General features: G+C 45.1%; 1 protein-coding gene across 1 annotated transcript in view; it reads left to right on the top strand.

The window, feature by feature from the left end:
* LOC308579260 (synaptotagmin-like protein 2) overlaps window positions 1-19886 on the top strand; it is a 54208-nt gene that overhangs the window by 11490 nt on the left and 22832 nt on the right. Inside the window, exons 2-4 of the mRNA XM_081180132.1 lie at window positions 1303-1853; window positions 5781-5932; window positions 17070-17169. Of these exons, the coding sequence (XP_081036258.1) occupies window positions 1753-1853; window positions 5781-5932; window positions 17070-17169 (353 nt within the window). The 5' untranslated portion in view covers window positions 1303-1752. The remainder of the gene's footprint in view (window positions 1-1302; window positions 1854-5780; window positions 5933-17069; window positions 17170-19886) is intronic.

Raw genomic sequence — 19886 nt, 5'->3', positions numbered from 1 at the left:
TACAAAAGCCTCATCTTTATGGCTGAATGCACGATATGTACACCATAATGGCAAACAGCTACAGACTCTGTTTACTTTTGCCAGCTGGATACTGTGAGTTTAGCAGCACTGAAAAGAAGGGTCCAAAAGACTGGTTTCCTGAAACCCCAGCATTTTTTGGTCTGATGAGTTTTCTCAGAATTATGTATAGTAGGACCTTTTTTAGCACACATAGTTCAGACCTTTAATGGAGCCGGTTGCTATCTAAATAAATAAATAGTGACAATTTAAAATAATATTGTAAAGTATTGCAACTTGTTACAATTTTTAACTTAAACTGAGAGCTCTATATTTGATGACATTTACCCAAAAGTAATTCCCCTTTTGTCCAATGGCGCTTAGTCCTGGAAAAGTATGTTAACATGCATAGAGTGAAATCCTGCCCTCAGAAATAAGCCCATAGAATCAGGGATGAGTAAGAAATGTAAAGGTGAGTCTCCTTCATTTGCAGTTTCCCAAACAGCCATTGAAATTTTCATTGCCTTTTTTTCTTGCAAGTTTTCTGCAGCCAAGTAACGTTTACCAAAAAAAATAATGCATACACTAGGGTGAAGTGTGCATTAAAAAGCACATGTCAGTGGATGTAACATACAAACGTGAATTATATCAAGGGAAATTGCTTTGCAAAATCCTACACGAAAATGTGTGTTTTAGGATAAATTGTCATTTATCCGAAAGTGTGGAGAAGTATGAATTTTGAATTGTGATTGTGCTTCAGTTTGCATATTGTTTTGGAAAGTGTGAATTTGGTATGTTCGCCTTCAGATGTGAACTGAACTGAATTTCTCTCTCTCTCCCCCACCCATCCTGAATTGCAATACAACAAGGAGTCTTGCAGCAGCTTGCAAATTGACATATGCTAGCATTGTGTCATAATCAACTTGTTATCCTTTTGACTACAAGGCTCTTCTTGGTAATCCTCATAGTGAGCAGATGCCCTTTCCTCCTTCTTACAGTTAAGTTTGATCTGGCTGAAGCAAATGGGTCTTTTCTCTACAAAAACAAAACATTAAGGCAGTTTGTGTTGCCTGCCTACTCACTTGGTTTCTCCATGCAACTAAACTTAGGCGAAGATTATATCTCATTCTCAGGCTGCTACAACAGAGAGATTGTTTACAGTTAAACACACACACAGTGTTGCTTGCTCGAGGCTCATGTGCTCAGGAGTAAGTAAACATCCTTGATGTTCACATGCGATCACTGCATTTATCTAAAAAGGCATCTCAATGGGTTTTTTTATTATTATTATTCCTCTCTTCTCAGGAGCAACTGAACCAAACTGACAGACTTCTCAGCTGAAGGAAGCAGATGCTTAATTCTCTCCTGCATCCAACAGCTGCCCTGTCTTCTCATTTGGGTGCCTGGGAAAGCTGACTCATTTACACTTCCACCCGCACGTGGACAGAGTGAAAGGAGGAAAAACTCACTGGAGGCTGCAATTGTTTTGGTTGACACAGGCATGCCGTATAGAGGACCAGAGCCTGGAAGAACAGATCTGTGCTTTGAAACAGTAGCCTGGATCCTGCAGGGGGTTCTTCCCCAAGGTATGCCAGAGTAAAGTGCTCCCTACTGCTCCCGGTACATTCTGACTCAGTACATAAAAACTGTATCACTTCAGGCTCTCTATTCTGGTTTTTCATGAGCCCCTCACCACTGTAGCTTCTGCCTCCAAAGTGCCAATGCTTTGATTGCACAGAGAACGCCAAGGGAAAGATGCTGGATCTCAGCTTTCTCACAGAAGAGGAGTATGGGAAGCTGATGAAGGTGCTGCAGAGGGATGCAGAGTTGAAGAAAAGGGATGGAGATCGTATCAGGTAAGAAGTCAGGGCAAAGTATTTACAATTTCTGAGAGGTTAAGTTTCCTGTAGTGATGATGGTGATGATGATGTTGATGCCGGGGTCACCCGCATGGTGCACACAGGCACAGTGGCACCCTTAATATTTGCCCCTGGCACTCAAGAAGCCTCTGACCCCTCCCACTCACTTCCCCCTTGCTCATGAGTTGGTAAGGGTGGTTGCCTCCCCTGCGCCTTGAAAAGTACTGCTCAAGTGATGCTCTTTCTCAATTTCTTCTTTTATTTCCATGTGCTTTATTGAGCTCACATTCCACTGGATTTGGCTTTAACCCAGATCCCCTGGAAAGATAAAGTGTGTGTGTGTGTGTGTGTGTGTGCGTGCGTGCATGCATGCATGCACATGCTTTCTTCTGTCTTGGTAGGGATCTGATTTGGGAGAAGTGGGAGAGAAGTGACTAAAGTAGGTGGCACCTATGGTACCTGCTCAAAAATCTGTATGTGCCCCAAAACCTGAAGTTCAATTCTCCCTGTGATAGCAGGTTTGCTTTTTGAAATGTGAATGAAGCAGCATACAGCGCTGTGAGAAAAAGGACAATTTCCCGTATTCATGCTTGAGAAGCTATCCATTTTTCTAAAAGAAACCCCCCAAACTACTACTTTTATGCTTCCATCCTTTCCAAAGAGCTTGGGGTAGTGTATGTGTCTCCTACTTTTATTATCACAACAATCCTATGAGGTAGGCGTAGCTAGCTCCTTGGGAGCCCAGGGCGGCGCAAATGCCCTGCACCCGGGGGCGGGGCAAGCCTCCCACGGGGTAGGGCAAGCTGGGGCAGAGCACACTGCACAGAACCTCCACGGAGTCTACAAGCCCCACGTTGCTGTTCCAGGCAGCGCTGAGCCTACAGGTGCCCAAGCTGCCGCGTCGCTCCCCAGGAGAGACGTGTGGCTCGGGCGCACTGCAGGCCAGGCCCCGTGGACACCATCCTCAGTGATGACACACTGTGGGGTGGCCCACACTCCCCTTCCTACGCCACCAGGTAGGGGGAGGCTTAGAGAGAGGGGACTAGGATTACTCAGCTTGAGTAGGAATTTTAATTCAGGACATCCCAGCCCTGGACCCCTTATTGTTGTTAGTATCTGTCTGTCTCAAAAGACAATGGAGTGTGTCTCTGGAGGTGAAGTCAAACCACTGCTTTAGCAGCATTGCAGTGACCTCCCCAGGGCACAAACCCAGGCAGGGTGTTTGAAGGTTCTCGGCTGCCCAGGCAACAAGACCCCCATCCTGGTCTTGCTGATGTGGTCCAAAGGAAAGCAGAGCAATATGTTTGGCACCAGCTTGGTGTACAAGGTACCATCCAACCGTCTTAGGGACTCTACTCTGGATTTGTGTAGGGTTTACTCCTTAACCTTTTCTTCTCCCAAAGATATCCTGCAAGGCGTTGAAGGGTCAGAGTTTTCCTTCTCCTAGATGGGCTACCTTCCAGGTTGACGAGCCCCATCTGTCCCTCAACCCATTATGCCCCACTAAATAATAGTTTGACCCAAGGCTTTCATAAGCTGGAACTCAGTTCTGGCACCTCTCAGTGCAATTGCCATTGTAAGAGAAGAAGGGAAGCTTTCATGGTGAGTTCCAGCACCTCTTTTCCTAGAAAAATATCGCTGGTATGACCTAGCCCAAACCAGCTTTCAATGACCTGTGTGGGAATAGTGATGATCTCTGCCTTTATGGCTGCCGCTTCATGAATTCTTGCAAATCAGCGATCGAGCAACTGTTCTCCTCCAGATGTTTATTGGACCAACTGCAATCAGCCCCAGCCAATATACCTGATAGTTGGGGGTGATGGGAGTTGTAGTCCAGCACCATCTAGAGAGGCCTGGCAGGGGCTGATGGGAGTTGTAGTCCAAAGTTCCTGCAGGGGACCAGGTTGTCAAAGGCTGCCCGGGGGATGGGGGGGGGGTTTACTGTCTATTTTACAAACGGCACCTTCCCAACCTATTCATTTACTTTCAAAAACTGAATGTTTCTTGTTGGCGGGAAAATCTTTATTAGACCTTCTTCCAATGAAGTCTAATATTTGCACACCGGTATAAAACAGTGAAACACAAAATAGCCGAGCAGAGGAAACACAATAAAAAGTCAAAGCAATAAAATCAGCAGAGAAAGTGGAAGGAGAGACGATGAAAACCAACTGACATGCTGCACGTCCTGGACAAATCAAAATGTTTTTTATTTGGTGCCAGAAAACCCAACAAATTTGGCCCTAGGAGACTCATGCAAAGGATTTTACAGCAACTGTAGTCCTAAGTTAGCAGTGGGCTGGGAATTTTTCCAATTTATTTTCAGCCATTCTCCAATTGGGCCACATCCATGCTGTACAATCAAAACACTATTATACCACTTTAACTGTAATGGATTCCCTCAAAGAATCTTGGGAGCTGTAGTTTGTTAAGGGTCTGCAGGATTAGACCAATGGTTCATCTTGTGCAGCATCCTGTTCTCAAGGGGGCCAGCCAGACGCCTGTGAGAAACCCACAAGCAGAGGTACAATTCCCAGAGTTCTCTGGGAAGAGGGACTGATTGTTAAGCTACTCTGTTGGATTGTAGCTCTGAGCGATCAGAGACATGGTCTGGAATATCCCCCCAAAGGCAAAAATCTTCCTATCGCTAAGCTGTTTGTAGTGACTTAGCAAACTCTGTTCTAGCTTAGGAACACAAGTTATAATTCACTGACAGACGTTTTCTTCATGTTGAATGAATGTACATACAAGACGGAGGGGGAGTGGCTTCACAATGGCAAGCTTCACTCCCAACCATCCCCATATATTTTTCGTTTATTTTATTTAGCAAGACCTATATACCACTTGGGACGCGAGTGACACTGTGGGTTAAACCACAGAGCCTAGGACTTGCCAATCAGAAGGTTGGCGGTTCGAATCCCTGTGACAGGGTGAGCTCCCATTGCTCGGTCCCTGCTCCTGCCAACCTAGCAGTTAAAAAGCTCATCAAAGTGCAAGTAGATAAATAGGTAGTGCTCCAGCAGGAAGGTAAACGGCGTTTCCATGCACTGCTCTGGTTCGCCAGAAGCAGCTTAGTCAAGCTGGCCACATGACCCGGAAGCTGTACGCCGGCTCCCTCGGCCAGTAAAGTGAGATGAGTGCCACAACCCCAGAGTCGTCCGCGACTGGACCTAATGGTCCCTTTACCTTTATATACCACTTAATATACCACTTAATCAAAGAGTGGCATACAAAAAATGGTGTAAAATGTTCATTCAAAATTAATAAAATCAGACTGATATGTTATTAAATTCAGGACTTTGGCTTGGCCAGTAGAAAAATAGAAATAAAATGATTTGTTACTGTTTGTTCCTGGGACAAATTTAGGGTGTTGCTGGTAACATATAAAGCTTGCCAAAGCTTGTGACCGCTTTATTTGAAGGATTTTCTTACCGTATATATTTGCCCACTCAACCACTTTCAACTGCAAAACTGGCACTTTTACAAGTGTGATATAATATTCTGTGAGAAATACATATTTTAGTTTGGCAGCACAAGCTCTCTGGAACTCCCTGCTTATTAGGTAGGCAGCTTCTCTGGATTATTTTTGACGCCTGCAAAAAAAAGTGGGGTTTTTTTAGGCAAGACTACCTAGACACATAGGGCTCATCCACACTTCATTTTGTGCCCCTTTTCTAGGCAGACATTCATGGCTGCCAGATCTGTATCCAAGTGGTTTTGTTTTGGATTATTTTGGTCCTGGTGCTTTCCCTAGGGGGAGGGGGGAACAACATGTTTTGCTACTGAATCAGAGCAGTGGCAATCAGATTTCCCACAGATTGCTGTTTGCTCCAATTCAGCGGTAAAATGCAGGTTTTCTCTGAGTGCGTCTGTGCGCTGTGTAAATGCAAGGCTCCGGCACTGATTTTCCTTTTCATTTCTGCTAAGGCGATTGGAAGGCTCACTGAAGGATGAAAAGAAGAAGAAATTTGTGACTGGACAATGGTTCCATGAGGTGAAGGCACAGCGCTTCCAGGAGGCATTAGAAGGCCCAGAACTACTCCGAGCATCGATTAAAAAGAAAAAGAGCGACTTTGACCGTAAGTACACAGTAGTAAGCCAGAGACACGGTTCAGATGATCCTCTAAACCAGTGTTTCCCAAACTTCAGCTGGTTTTGGACTACAATTCCCATCATCCTTAACTAAGCAAGACCACTGGTCAGGGATGATGGGAATTGTAGTCCAAAAACAGCAGGAGTCCCCCATTTTGGGAAACCCTGCTCTAAAACATGGTTTGGATGGCAGAAAGACACCACAGCTCATATCCTTTCTCTTCCCTTCTCACCTGTGTCTTACAGAAACCACCTTCATAATTTCTAATTCCTGTTGTTGGAGCACTAACCATTGTTTGTCATCATAGCAATCTGTGGTTAGGAAGCATGCTAGGTATGTTACCTGTAAGTCACCTTGGGTCATTTTGAGAAAAGAGACTAAGAATGTTACAATGGTGACAGTACTACTTTTATTATTATTACTATTATTATCAACATTATTATTTCTCTATTTATTGTTATGGCCAAAGAACCTCAAAACAACATACAAGAAGGTTTAAAACTCAAAGTGATGTTTTGGGCGCCTGAAGTTTGCTTCATTTGCAGCTCTAGAAACCCAAACACTTGGATAATGGTTTTGGGTTTTTGCTGGCCCCAAAAGTAGGGAAGAGGATGATATATGTCAGGTTCCTTTAAACAAGATGGAAGCAGTTATTCCTACTTCTGCTCTCTCACCTATACCTTCCAGCTAAAATCCACATGCATTAACTTTCATTCTCATATTCTGGCTGTGCTTTAGCCCATGGAATATTTTTTAGAGTTTGGTCATTTGTATTTTCCAGTGGTGTAGTGGAGGCAGATTTTTTCCAGTATACAGGTAATGACGTTACCTCAGTGTCAGGGTAATTGACAGGCTCGCCTTGCTCTAGCACAAGTCAGCAACCTTTTGGCTGGTCCATCGTCCCTCAGACCATGTGGTGGGCTGGACTATATTTTGGGGAAAAAATTAAAATGAACAAATTCCTATGCTCCACAAATAACCCAGAGATGCATTTTAAATAAAAGGACACATTCTACTTATGCAAAAACACGCTGATTCCCGGACTGTTCGCGGGCCGGATTGAGAAGGCAATTGGGCCACATCCAACCCCTGGGCCTTAGGTTGCCTACCCCTGCTCTAGCAAGTGAAAAAGGAGATAACAAGGCTTTCAAGTTTGTTTGCATCAGGTTAGCATATGGAAAGTCAGAGTGAGGAAAACAATCACGCAGTAGCTGAATACTTCAAGTTTTCTCCTTGATAGAGTTCCTGCTTTCACATGAGCACGGTCAACGCAACACTTGTTTTGCTAGATGATTTGCATTTCTAAATAAAAGCAAAAGGTGGCATTTCAGCTGGCTCAACATCTTTGGTTAAAGCTCAGTGTGTTTTGCAAGTTGTGCAGTCAGAAGTAAGCCCCAATGAGTTCAGTGACTTTTATTTCCAGGAAACTAAGCATAAAACTGCAGTCATAGTGATCCTAATGAATAGGATATTCTACTTTGCCCTTAAACACTTTTGAATGTGTGTAGGGATCAACACAGAACACATGAGCAATATTCAAGGTGCTGGTGTATGAAGCCCTTTACAGCATGCGACCAGGATACCAGAATTATCTCTCACTTTGTATTGCCAGTTGATCACTGCATTCTACAGGCAAGGGCCTCCTGCAGATACCATCTTATCAGGAGGTCCATTACACAAAGTGTGGGAACTGGGCCTTTAGTGTGGTGGCACCTACCCTTTGGAGTTGCTTCTCCTTAAATATTAGACAGGTGCCATCTCTCTTGTCCTTTTGGAACCTAATGAAGACCATCCTCTTTCAACAAGCCTTTTAAGTTGAGGTCTTTCCCATTCTGCATCTGTATGGGAAGTGTGCTTGCTTTTAAGATGTTTTTAGCGTTTCTCTCTTGTTGTTTGCTGCCCTGGGCTCATTTGGGAGGAAGGGCCTTCTTGGTAGTGGTGACCCTCCCTGTGGAACACCCTTACATCAGATGTCAAGGAGATAAGTAACTATATAACCTTTAGAAGATATCTGAAGGCAGCGTTGTATAGGGAAGTTTCAAAATGTTTATTTTTTATTATGTTTTTTATATGTTGGAAGCCACCCAGAGTGGTTGAGGCAAGCCAGTCAGATGGGCGGGGTACAAATAAAGTTGTTGTTGTTGTTGTTGTTACTACCACTACTACTATTATACTGTTGCCTACTTTTTTGGACTCCCTTTGAGATCATGGCTCTAGGGGTCGTTAAAATGCACTTCAAAATTTACTGCAAGTATTGTCAACTTATTGGATCTAAATATAATCTGTTTTGGATACCAGTGTAATAGAGAAGATGGATGATGATGGTGGTGATTTTATTACAACATTTATATCCCACCTTTCCTTCAATGAACTCAAGATAGTTAGTATATGGTTCTCCCCCTCCCCATTTTATCTCCACAACAACCTTGTGGGTAGGCTAGGCCTAGATACAGTAACTGGCCTAGGAGAGCTTCCTGGCTGAGCAGGAATTTGAACTCTGGACTCCTATTGCCCTAGTCCAGAGCTCTAACTACTGAACCAAACTGTCCCTACTTCTGAGAGCAAAACAAGTGCAAGTGAACGTTCTTCTAAAACACTGAAGGGGAGCCATATTGTACTCCTCAGCGGCATTCTGGGGCCTTGCCTTTTTTCCAGGAAAAAAGAAAGAGGGGGGTTATTGCCTTGCACTATGCTTGGAAATGCACAGCACTTTTTGAAATGGAACAAATCCGACCTGACGGAGCTTTTGTGAGGTAGATCATTAAATCTGGGCTTGAATCCAAATCCTGCCAGCCTGAATTTGGCACCTTGCTATCAGGGTGCACTGGTGGGTAATAACACTTTGGGATGATTCATATGATCACAGAGGCAGGCCAATTAAGCCTTGGCTGAAATATTACAGGAGTGCTGAGCAATGTTGCCCAGCCTCAAGACGAATTCATTTTCTTTCTTTCTAGTGAGGATGGAACACAGTAGAATCTGAAACAGGTTAGGTGTTGATTCCAGGAATATAGAGCCTTGCTAAGTACTCTGGAGGGTTTTCAGGGAGGATTCTACTTTTTGCCCTGTTCTCCCATCCCATAGCATATTGTGCACTGTGGGAATCTTGTCTACACATGCATGTACTTCTATTTTCCAGCATCTATCTTCCCAATGAGGAAATGTGTGTCATTTGTACTCCCCCTTCCCTCCAAGAAACTCGAGGAGAAGGCCTGTAGGAGTATTTCCTTTTGTAGGTTTTGACTCACAATAAAATAAAGTTCCTCTGAAGCCAGGGAGTTGTAGGCATCTGCAGGAGAAATGCAGACAACAGAGACATCCCTTTTACATTGCCTTCATAGACCTGATGAAGGCCTATGACCTTGTCAGCCGAAAAAGACCATTCACACTGCTCAACAAGCTAGAGGGCCCACCTAAGCTCCACAAGAAGATTGTGTCCTTCTAGGAGAACATGCACAGCACCATCCATGATGAGGTCCATTCATCCTCTGATGCCTTCCCTATAAAGAGCAGTGTTAAACAGGGCTATGTTCTCACCCCAATTCTCTTTGGCATATTCTTCTCCCTAGTGCTCTCCTATGCTTCATCTCAATTGAAGATGGTATGTACTTTCATTCAAGGAGCAACAGGGCATGTTTCTGGGCCATGACAAAAGTGTGGTGGGTCCTTATCCTTATTCTTTGCAGATGTTGCAGCCTTGACAGTGCACTCCAAGGAAGCCCTACAGAGACTCATCAGCTGTTTTGCCCAAGTCTGCAGGGAGTTCAGTTTTACCTTCTGTCTGACAAAGACCAACATCTTGGGTCAGGACGCCGCTAGCACTCCACGCATCAGCATTGGTGACCACACACTTGATGAGGTGGTAGATGGTTTTGTCTTCTCTGGGTTTCATCATAACCAGCAACCCCTCCATTGATAATGAGTAGGACAAGCGTATTGGCAAGGCAGTTATGGCTATGGGTTGCCTCTCCAAAAGGGCATGGGAGAATGTGAAGTTAATAGTAATATGAAGGTCTACCAGTCTTGCGTGTTGAGCACTCTGCTTTATAGAAGTGAGCCATGGACAACTTATAACCATCAGAAATGGTGCCTCAATGCCTTTCACATGTGCTGCATCAGGAGGATTTGAGGTATCACATGGCAGGACAGAGTTTCAAGAGATGTGCTCTCCAAAGCCCACAGTCCCATTATGTTCACACTCCTGTCAACCATGTCTACTCTGGTTTGGTCTTGTCGACATAATAGAAGATGACAGGATCCCCACATATGTGCTCTACAGGAAACTGGCTGCTGGCACCAGGCCAAACTGGAAGACCAACTCTGTGTTACAAAGATGTCTGCAAGCATGACATGAAGGCTGGCAACATTAACCCCACCGTATGGGAATCCCTTGCAGACAACCACAGTGCCTGGAGTCAGACAGACAGGTTGTGCATCCATAGTGGTGACCAAAGGAGGAATGGCCAGTGGAAGGAGCACAGAGAAAAGAAAGGTCATGGTGCATCTAGAGTAGTATAACTGGCCACCTTGATCTCCCCCAGCTGCAACAAAATATGTCTCTTCCATATCAGTCTCTACAGCCACAGCAGGCACTGTGACTCCAGAGATTTGACTTTCCTCCTCCATTGTTTCCTGAGACAAGACGGATACTAACAGTGGCAACAACCTGGTATCACAGTGATGCTAGGTACTTAAAAGATCCAGAACTCAGCCCCATAGCACAAAGTTGCACATTTTACTTTTTACATAAAGATGCAAGTTTAGACCGCTTCCTGGCTGGAGGTGGAGACAAATTCTGGCTTTTGCTGTCAGGGCTATGGATTGACAACAGGATTTTCTGGATGTACACAGTATGTGAATTGAGCCCTCCACCCTACCTGCAATCTGTTGTCAACTGCTGTTTGTGTACATATGTGCTTACATACATAATAAAACTGAAATAAGTGTTGTCCAACATCTCACCTGACTTTTCTCACTCACTTTCACTCTCTCTCACATATATAGTTCATTTGAGGGGGTCCAGTTTGCATGGTCCTGGATCCAGCATGGATTAAAATCTAATGGTTGAGTCTATTTTTGAACTCGTGGAACAAGTTCCTTTGCAAGATAATGGCCGTAGCTTACCAGCTAAGTACTGTCATTAGTCCCTTCATCTGAGCAATTACTGTTGGTCTGAGCAATTAAGCGCCATAATCACAGGCTAATGGGTGGGCTTCACACACACACTCACCTGGCTGGTATATTGAAGTTCAGGGGCCAGTGTGTGGGTGTTAGCTGAGCTAGAAGCAGGTGGAAGCCATAGAGACAGAGCTGTGTTTGATTTATGTTTGATTCCAAGGCTGAAACTATGAGAGAAGTAAGGCCCTCTTGGCGTGTTAATGCTGTGAGCCCCTCCATTGTAGGCTCAGTTTGTTTGTATGTATGTGTGTAAATAAACCATGTATCCTAAAGATACCACAATCTCCATTGACCCTCATTCCATGGAAACTGAACCCTGTGTAAGCGCTTGGAACCCCTGGAATCTCTCACCTATCAGAGATTGTGGTAGCAGGTAACAATCTCTCTCTCTCCCACTCCATCCAAGTATTGCACATACTTAAGGATATGTATGTATTTTGCAATACATTCTGGAGACAGTAATAGTGCATTAGTGGTGAATATCCTGCTTTTGTTTGTTTTTTTATGCTTCCTCAGGGCAACCAGATTATTCCTGTTCAGAGAGGCACAACAAAAGTGGGACAAAAATAAACCCGACCATTTGTGTTATTAAAAGTTCTGAGAGTTGTTAGGAGATCCCTGTTCCCCTCAAAGAGTTCCAATTCCCAGAGTGGTTTAACAATCAATTCCTTTTCCCAGGGACCTCTGGGAATTGTAGCACTGTTAGAGGAATAGCAGTTTTGCCTAATATAGTGCATTTTACCCTAGAACATGCATTTCTGCACACATTGTCTTGCTGGTGAACTGCATTGCAAAACTCAGAGAACTACAAATTTAGAAGGAAAGTGCAAACCAGGTAAGTTTGCCTTAAGATGCTAACTGAATCACGTTTCTCACCCATCCTTACAAACAGAAACACATCTCTGAATTTTGCAATCCAGTTCGCTAAACACAAATGTGTGCAGAACATCATAATTATGAAAAAGTATGCACCAAAAAGAATATATGTGAAAACAACATACAAAAAGTGCATTATACTAGAGAAAATTTCTTGCATGTTAGGAGAAAGGAATGTAGAAATGTGTGTGACCTTTAGAAACAGATGCCGAAATGAGGCAAACCAAAACTGCTAATCCCTGACATCAACATGTGGGTAGGTTGATGTGGGAATAGGTATTCATTCATTCCTTCAGGTACTCAGGTCCCAACCATGTTGTGCTCAGAAAAGGACAGTTAGGCTGCATGAAAAGTTTCATTCAGATATTAAGTGTACTTAAAAGAAGTCATCCTGAACTTCTTCCCGTTTAAATAGCTCAGCAGATAGGAATGCTTCTCTTTTCGAGGTCAATAGCATTTTCTTTGTCACATCACTGATAATAACCCAAAGGTCACTTGAAGGGATTTTACTGTCAAACTAAACTGCAGCAAACATTGCATTTGAGTCCCCAGCCCTTCTCTTTGCCCAGTAGTGCTATGGCATTTCATTTTTTTTAACAAAACTTAAGAGTTTTCATAGTAATTATAGACTTCTAGATTGTAGGACTAGAGTCTTAATTCATGAAACCAGAGGTTTTCAACCTTTTTGAGTCCATGGCTCCCTTGACCAACTACATTCTTTCTGCGGCACCCCTGTGGAGATCAGGAGCCCAGTGATGTCACCCCTTTCCTGCAGAGCTGGCAGCCTCTCACCCATTTTTGAAACCCTCCTTTGTGTAATGTTTCCTCAGCCTCTTCTCCTCTCCCCTCTCCTTGGGAGTCCTCCAGACAGCTGCTGCTGCCACCCCTGATCTCTGAGCTGCCCTACCCTGCCATAAGGAGGCCAATTCAACTCCTGGCAACCAGCACCCCTTGGCCTGCTCAGAGGCACCATTTGCCTGGGGAGCTTGTAGCCAGGGCTGCTCCAACAAACAGCTGTGCAAGCCTTTGGGAGGCAGAGACAGAGAGGGCATTAGAGGAGGAAGGGAAGGGAAGAGGGATGGAGGCCAGTGTTGCCCATGGCACTCCTGACCATCATTCAAGGCACCCCAGGGTGCCATGGCACACTGGTTGAGAACCACTGCTCTAAGCCAAACTTAGGCTTAATGAGACTATGGGCAAGCATGCGGGCTTCCAGAGTGGATATTGCAGCCACTTTACTCCTCCTCCATCCTTTTTGTACCTATATGAATGTAGCCAACATTTAATTTAGCGTTATATCTAAACAAGGACCCATGTTAAGCTCTCTCCTCACTAACGATGAGCTGTAACCAAGAACAAACTTGGATTTGCTCTGCCCAGGTATAAAAATAGTAGATTGAAATAATTAACCCTGGCTTATAAATGCAAGCTCGTCTCTTGGAGCTCACATAGCCTTGCTAAGCTTGGGAGCATGTCCGCAGGGCTGGCTCAAGACATTTGGCTGCAGAAGGTGCCCAGCAGGTTGTTCAGTCTTACTTCATCACTGGCAATGGGGCAGGGTCTTCCACCCTGCGTGAGGACAGCAGGCTAATTTAGGAACCACATGGCATACTAGCTCTATCCTCTTACTATTTCACCACTGTTCCCTACATACTTTTAAAATTTGAAGACGTCAGAGCATAACAAAAATAATAAATGCAACTTGAATTACTTGGAATGATGCATCTCCAAAGTTCTGCTGTTCATCAGGTCTTTGTTTTCAACTGGATACTAAAATTGTTAAAGCGGTTATAGTTTTTGAAGAGCTGGACCTTTAACACAACAAAGAACTAAGCAAGTTAAACTGGTTGGGCAACAGTGAGCCAGAGTGTCGCTTGCCGTTTCATTCTAGCTGTCTTCCTTCTATGACACTATTTCCTAAGGCAAGTTTAGTATACTGAAAGCACCTTCTTTAAACAAGCAAAATAGCTCGTGGAAATGCTTTTAGATTCAAAACTTACCATAAAAGGAAAATCCTTCTCATCTCCAACCTGATATGCATTAAAGTTTTCCCAATGTGTTGCTGATCCAGTGAATTGTGGGTGTTTTAGTTCTGTAATGATCCCAGGGAGGAAAGTTACAGAAAAGGACAAATATTGTGCAATGCAAGATCAGTGGCACCTTTTTGATTGGTGTGGTGTAACCCAGTCTAGACGCATTGAGTATTTACACAGGGGTGGGCTGACTTCAGTGTTTATGATTAGTTTTTATGATGGTTCATTGCTATTTTTATTAGAACCACTAGCAACCTGCCCATTGTGTCTAGGAAAAGATGCAGAATAAGTAATAAACAATATTATTATAAGCATAATAAATACAGTGGTACCTCGAGTTACAAATGCCTCAGATTACAAATGCTTCAGGTTACAAACTCCGCTGACCTGGAAGAGTTTACTTGAGTTGAGAATTTTGCCCCAGGATGAGAACAGAAATCGTGTGCCGGCGGTGCAGTGGCAGCAAGAGGCCCCATTAGCGAAAGCACGCCTCTAGTTAAGAACAGTTTCAGGTTAAGAACGGACCTCCGGAACAAATTATGTTCATAACCAGAGGTACCACTGTTATAGCAATAAATCAAGTGTGCATTTTTGAACCTCTTAACTGGTAAGACATAGCTCAAGGGTTGGCAAGGTTTACCTCGCCTGGGCCGGTTCACTCCAGTGGAGATCCCTCTGTGGGCCAGATTGTGCGTGCCCGCAAGTGTGTGTGCCTGTGATTTCCAGTGTCCACATTTGCACAGATGCAATATCCGGTGTCTGTGCAGACGTGATTTCTGGTGCCACGGAAGCGAGTCCCCGCACTGCGCTGCACCGGTTTAGCGCAGCACGTGGGGACTCGCCAAGCGGGCAGCTCGGTTCGGGTCTGGCTCATGGGCCGGTCAAACAACCCCCGTGGGCCACTTGTGGCCCATGGGCCTTTGGTTGCTGACCCCTGACATAGCTGAACTGAGTAAAGCACTCTTGCCAAAGAACATAGCAACTGCACCAATGCATTTAATTCAAGGTGTGCATCTTAGTGTTTAATGCCCTAAATGACTCAGGCCCCAAATGCCTTAAAGACTGCCTCCATATATCCTCTCAGGTGCTAAGAGGAGGCCTTCTTGGTTGTTCCTCCATCCTCAGAAACTCAGAAGGTGGTGACCCAGGAAAGTGCATTCTCTCTGGCTGCACCTAAGCTGTGAAAATCCCTTCTGACAGAGCTGCATTTGGTACCTTCATTTCACAGCTTTCGTCCAGGCTTCTCACTGGCTCTGCTTTGAACCCCAAGTGTTTCTGCCTGGCCGAAATGTGTCCTTGAATTCTAATAATGCCTTTTGCTTGGTTGGGTGGAGGATAGATAGTGTGTGTGTGTGTTTGTAGTTCAAAGGTAAAATTTACATGGATTGCTCTGCTCACTCTGGCCCCACCCACCACTAGCATATGGCCCTCAGAAGGTTGCCCAGAGTGGAATGCGGCCCTCAGATTGAACAGTGTTTCCTACCCCTTTTCTACACACATTCTTCTCCATCCTCCTTCCAGGTAAACAAGAGTCCTAGGACCAGTTCCAGACAGGCAAAAACACTCAGGGAGGGCGTGCAGCAGGGTGATTGAGGGGTGTGGCTGGGGAGGACGGCGTGTGTCCTGGGGAGAGTCCTGAGGGTCAGATGGAAAGCTTGGAGGTCCACATTTGGCTGAAGTTTCCCTACCCCTGGTCTACTGCCAAACATCCAGTTGGCACCTACCTGGGTAGTTTCGATGCCTCCATGCTCTCTTAAATATTTGTGTGTGCTGCATTGTTTTCCTTTCATCCGGTAGGTACAACACAAGTCCCAACTCATTGCTTCTTCCTGTGCCAGAGCAAACAAAGGGGGGGTCCTCCTTTTATTAGCTCTCTTCGCCTCCTCCTGTATTTGCCAAGATCAGAAGACTTTGACTCGAAACAGGAAGTAGCTCCCTTAAAATCCTGGAGTGGATTAATTTCATTGACAGCTCTCTGCCACGTCCTGATTAGCTTTCAAGCTGGGTTTGTTAGCTTGCCACCCTGGGGAAAAGGGTGGTCTGTGTCTCTGGTTATGGCTAAACCCTGTAAGGCAGTTTTCACAAAGCTGATCTGCAAGGGCCATATGCCACCCACTCCCCAGTTGATATCTGTTCCCCCCACGTAGCTGCCATACATTGAAGTGCCCACCAATCACTGCTTCCTTGAACAAATAACTCTCCTGCTCCCCCAACATCAGCACATTCCTCCAGTCCTTTCAGCCATTGGTGTTCTTTTAAGCCTGAGCCATAGCTAGAGCTAGGAGCTGTGCACTTGGAGTTGGGTCAGAACCAGTGGGAGGGGGCAGAATCTATTACTACTCAGTACAGAGGAACTAAGCCAGGCTCAAAACCAAATAAAGTCCTACTCAGGAAGACCACAGTTGCTCAAGCAAGGTTCCAGCCAAGACAGGAAGTCTTATATAGTTCTCCCTGTCTAGAAGGGGCCAATGGCCAGCCCAGGTGGGCAGGGCCAGTGCAGAGCCTAGAATACTTCACTATGCGGGATGTTGCTCCAAACTTCAATACAGTGGTACCTCGGGTTACATACGCTTCAGGTTACATACGCTTCAGGTTACAAACTCTGCTAATCCAGAAATAGTGCTTCAGGTTAAGAACTTTGCTACAGGATGAGAACAGAAATCGCGCGGCGGCAGCACAGCAGCAGCAGGAAGCCCCATTAGCTAAAGTGGTGCTTCAGGTTAATAACAGTTTAAGGTTAAGAACGGACCTCCGGAATGAATTAAGTATTTAACCACAGGTACCACTGTATGGGGCAGTTGCTCACAGAATCCCAGTTCTAGCTCCAGAATGCTAGGAACTAGTTTGTTAAGGGTGCTGGGAATTGTAGCTCTGGGGATAAACGACAGCTCCCATGATTCTTGGGGGGAAGCCATGTGCCTTAGCTTGGCATTAATCATACAGAAAACACTTTCTTATGTAAAAAACCACAGAAACTATAGCAGCCATCAGCATTAAAAAATAATTGATTCAATCTCACTGACTCCTTTCTAACAGGTGAGAATAATGAACATATCCCAGAGAGTCCGAAAGACAGGAAATCATTCTTACCACCAGAAGCAACAGTTTTGCCTTCCGCTATCTCAGAAGAAGAAAGGTAATATTAACAAAAGAGAACTACTCACATGGAACTCATTGTCAACGAAAAATGTGACACTCAAGGAATTGGTATGATATTGCTTGCTGAGATTCTTATTCATACAGTTCCATCTGTATATGGGGCACTTCACTGACCATCAAAAGATACCTTATTTTTCGTCCCATAGGACGCACCTAGTTTTTTGGGGGGGAAATAAAGGGGGGGAATTCCTTTATTTTCCCCCCAAAAGCAGGTCGGGGAAACCGAACCAGGTCGAGGAACAGCGGGATGGCGACGCTGCGCCTCCCTGCTGTCCCCCGAGCTTGTGGGACTGGCCGATGTCTGCCTGGCGCGAGGGGCACTCTGCTTCAGGGCGTCCCACCCGCCGGGTGGCAGGCTGCTATCTTCAGTGTGGGGAGCCCTGCGGGGAACTCCTGCAGGGCTCCCCACACTGCAGATGTCTGTCCGGCGGGCGGGGCGCTCTGCTTCAGGGTGACCTGCGCGCCGGGCGGCAGGCTGCTACCTGCAGTGTGGGGAGCCCTGCGGGGAACTCCCGCAGGGCTCCCCACGGTGTGGATGTCTATCCGGCGCGCGGGGCGCTCTGCTTCAGGGCGCCCGACGCTTCGGGAAGCACTCCCACAGGGCTGCCTAGGCTGCAGATGTCTTCCTGAAGCCTGGAGAGCGAGAGGGGTCGGTGCGCACCGACCCCTCTCGCTCTCCAAGCTTCAGCGAAAGCCTGCATTCGCCCCATAGGACACACCGAGATTTCCCCTTCATTTTTGGAGGGGAAAAGGTGCGTCCTATAGGGCGAAAAATACGGTAGGTATTTGCCCCAAGCACCTGCAATTTAAATATAGATGGGGAGGGGAGGAAGAAGACAACACAGAAAGTCAAAAGCAACAAGGGGTGTATGCTAGTCCTATGGTTCACACACACACACACACACACACACACACACACACACCACTTGAAAATTGTTGAGGGTCTTGGTGGACCACTTAATGGGGGTTTTCTTTTTGCCTGCTGCAGCAATTGTGATGTGATGTGCTAGATGCTGAATCATTTCAAAGTGTATATTATTACTATTACTATTATTACTATTACTATTAATTAAATTTGTTTACTACCCTTCATCCAGAGATCCCAGGGCAGTTCACAACAGAAAAACACTAAATGAGAATACAGTGGTGCCCCGCAAGACAAATGCCTCGCAAGACGGAAAACCCGCAAGACGAAAGGGTTTTCCGTTTTTCGATGCGCTTCGCAGGACGAATTTCCCTATGGGCTTGCTTCGCAAGACGAAAACATCTTGCGAGTCTTGCGATTTTTTCCGCTCCCCCCTTTTTCTAAGCCGCTAAGCCGCTAATAGCCTTTTAGCCGCTAAGCCGCTAAGCCTTTAATAGCCGCTAAACCGCTAATAGCGCTAAGCCGCTAAGCCGCTAATAGGGTTGCTTCGCAAGACGGAAAAACCGCTAGATGAAGAGAGTCGCGGAATGGATTATTTTCGTCTTGCGAGGCACCACTGTACAAAATACGTAATAAAACAAAAAACAAACCAATAACCCCCCTTCCACAAGCATATTTAAAAATTATTTCTTATATATTGTATTTGAATTTGAATTCCATAGGATTCAAATGGGTAGGTTTTGTTCACATACATACACACAGCAGACTCCACAAATGAAGCAGTGGCCCATGGACCACGATTTGGGAACCCCTTTGCTAGCCAGTGAAATTACACATGCTTAGAAAAAGGAGACAATTGGCACCACATTGGTCTGAGAAGGTCCGAAATGGATCTGGCATCAGTGAGTACACCCAAAGAAGGCTTGCAGTTAAGGCCTTTCCCATAGGTCTCCACCAGAGGGTTGAAGCATTGAAGTTCAGAGGCCAGCACTTCAAGACCCCAGTTACCTGGCCTGGCAAGTCTGTTGTCATCTTGTATGGACAGCAGGAAAAGCTATTATGTATTAAATACATTAGGACCATCCTCTTTAACTGAACTGCCAGTGCCTATTGATAGCAAGTAAGGTATATTCCTCTTCTCTAATAAGTGTCTGGTTATGTACTTATCAAATCAATGTTATTTCCTAATATAATTCTCAGAAATATAATTCTCAGAAAGTTCTGGGGAGGATGTAGTTTTGTCTGTTGTGTTTTTTGGTGGGGGTTCCTCAGCATCATTGGTGTTTCTTCTGTGAAGGGAGTATCTTGCAGGTGTCCACAACAATTCTCTGATTTCCAAATGTGCCCCTAGGCCCAGGAAGGGTGGATATCCTTGCTCTATCATATGAAGTTTTGCAATCAAGCACTATAGAAAACCTCCTCCTCCTAGCTTTGTTTTGGAAAATCTTGCCATTTCCCCTGGCTATTGACAGTGAAATCACCTCCTTCATTCATGCTCTGAACTGAAGTTTGGACCCTGCAGGCTGTCAGGTCCTGTTTACAGGCTTCTCAAAGGTTGGATACTGTGGGAACGGGATGCTGAACAGATGGGCCTTTGCCCTGATCCTGCCACAAGGCTCATGGTTTGCTGTTATGTTCTGAAGACATCAACCCATTGAAGACTTGAGGGACATTCACAGCTACTTTCAGCTATTTAAAAGCTAAAAATAAACCATGCAAGGAATTTTCTGTTGATTGCTTCCCCATTTTGTCAATTGCAAATACAACAATTCCAACCAAATGTTAATCATTAAACAGGCACTAGCACCTGAGATGCTGAAACAGTTGGA

The sequence above is a fragment of the Podarcis bocagei genome (genome assembly GCF_964188305.1).
Source record: "Podarcis bocagei genome assembly, chromosome: Z".
Lineage (NCBI taxonomy): Eukaryota > Metazoa > Chordata > Lepidosauria > Squamata > Lacertidae > Podarcis > Podarcis bocagei.
Note: the sequence above shows the minus strand (reverse complement) of the source record. Positions and strands in the feature narration are given on the sequence as shown.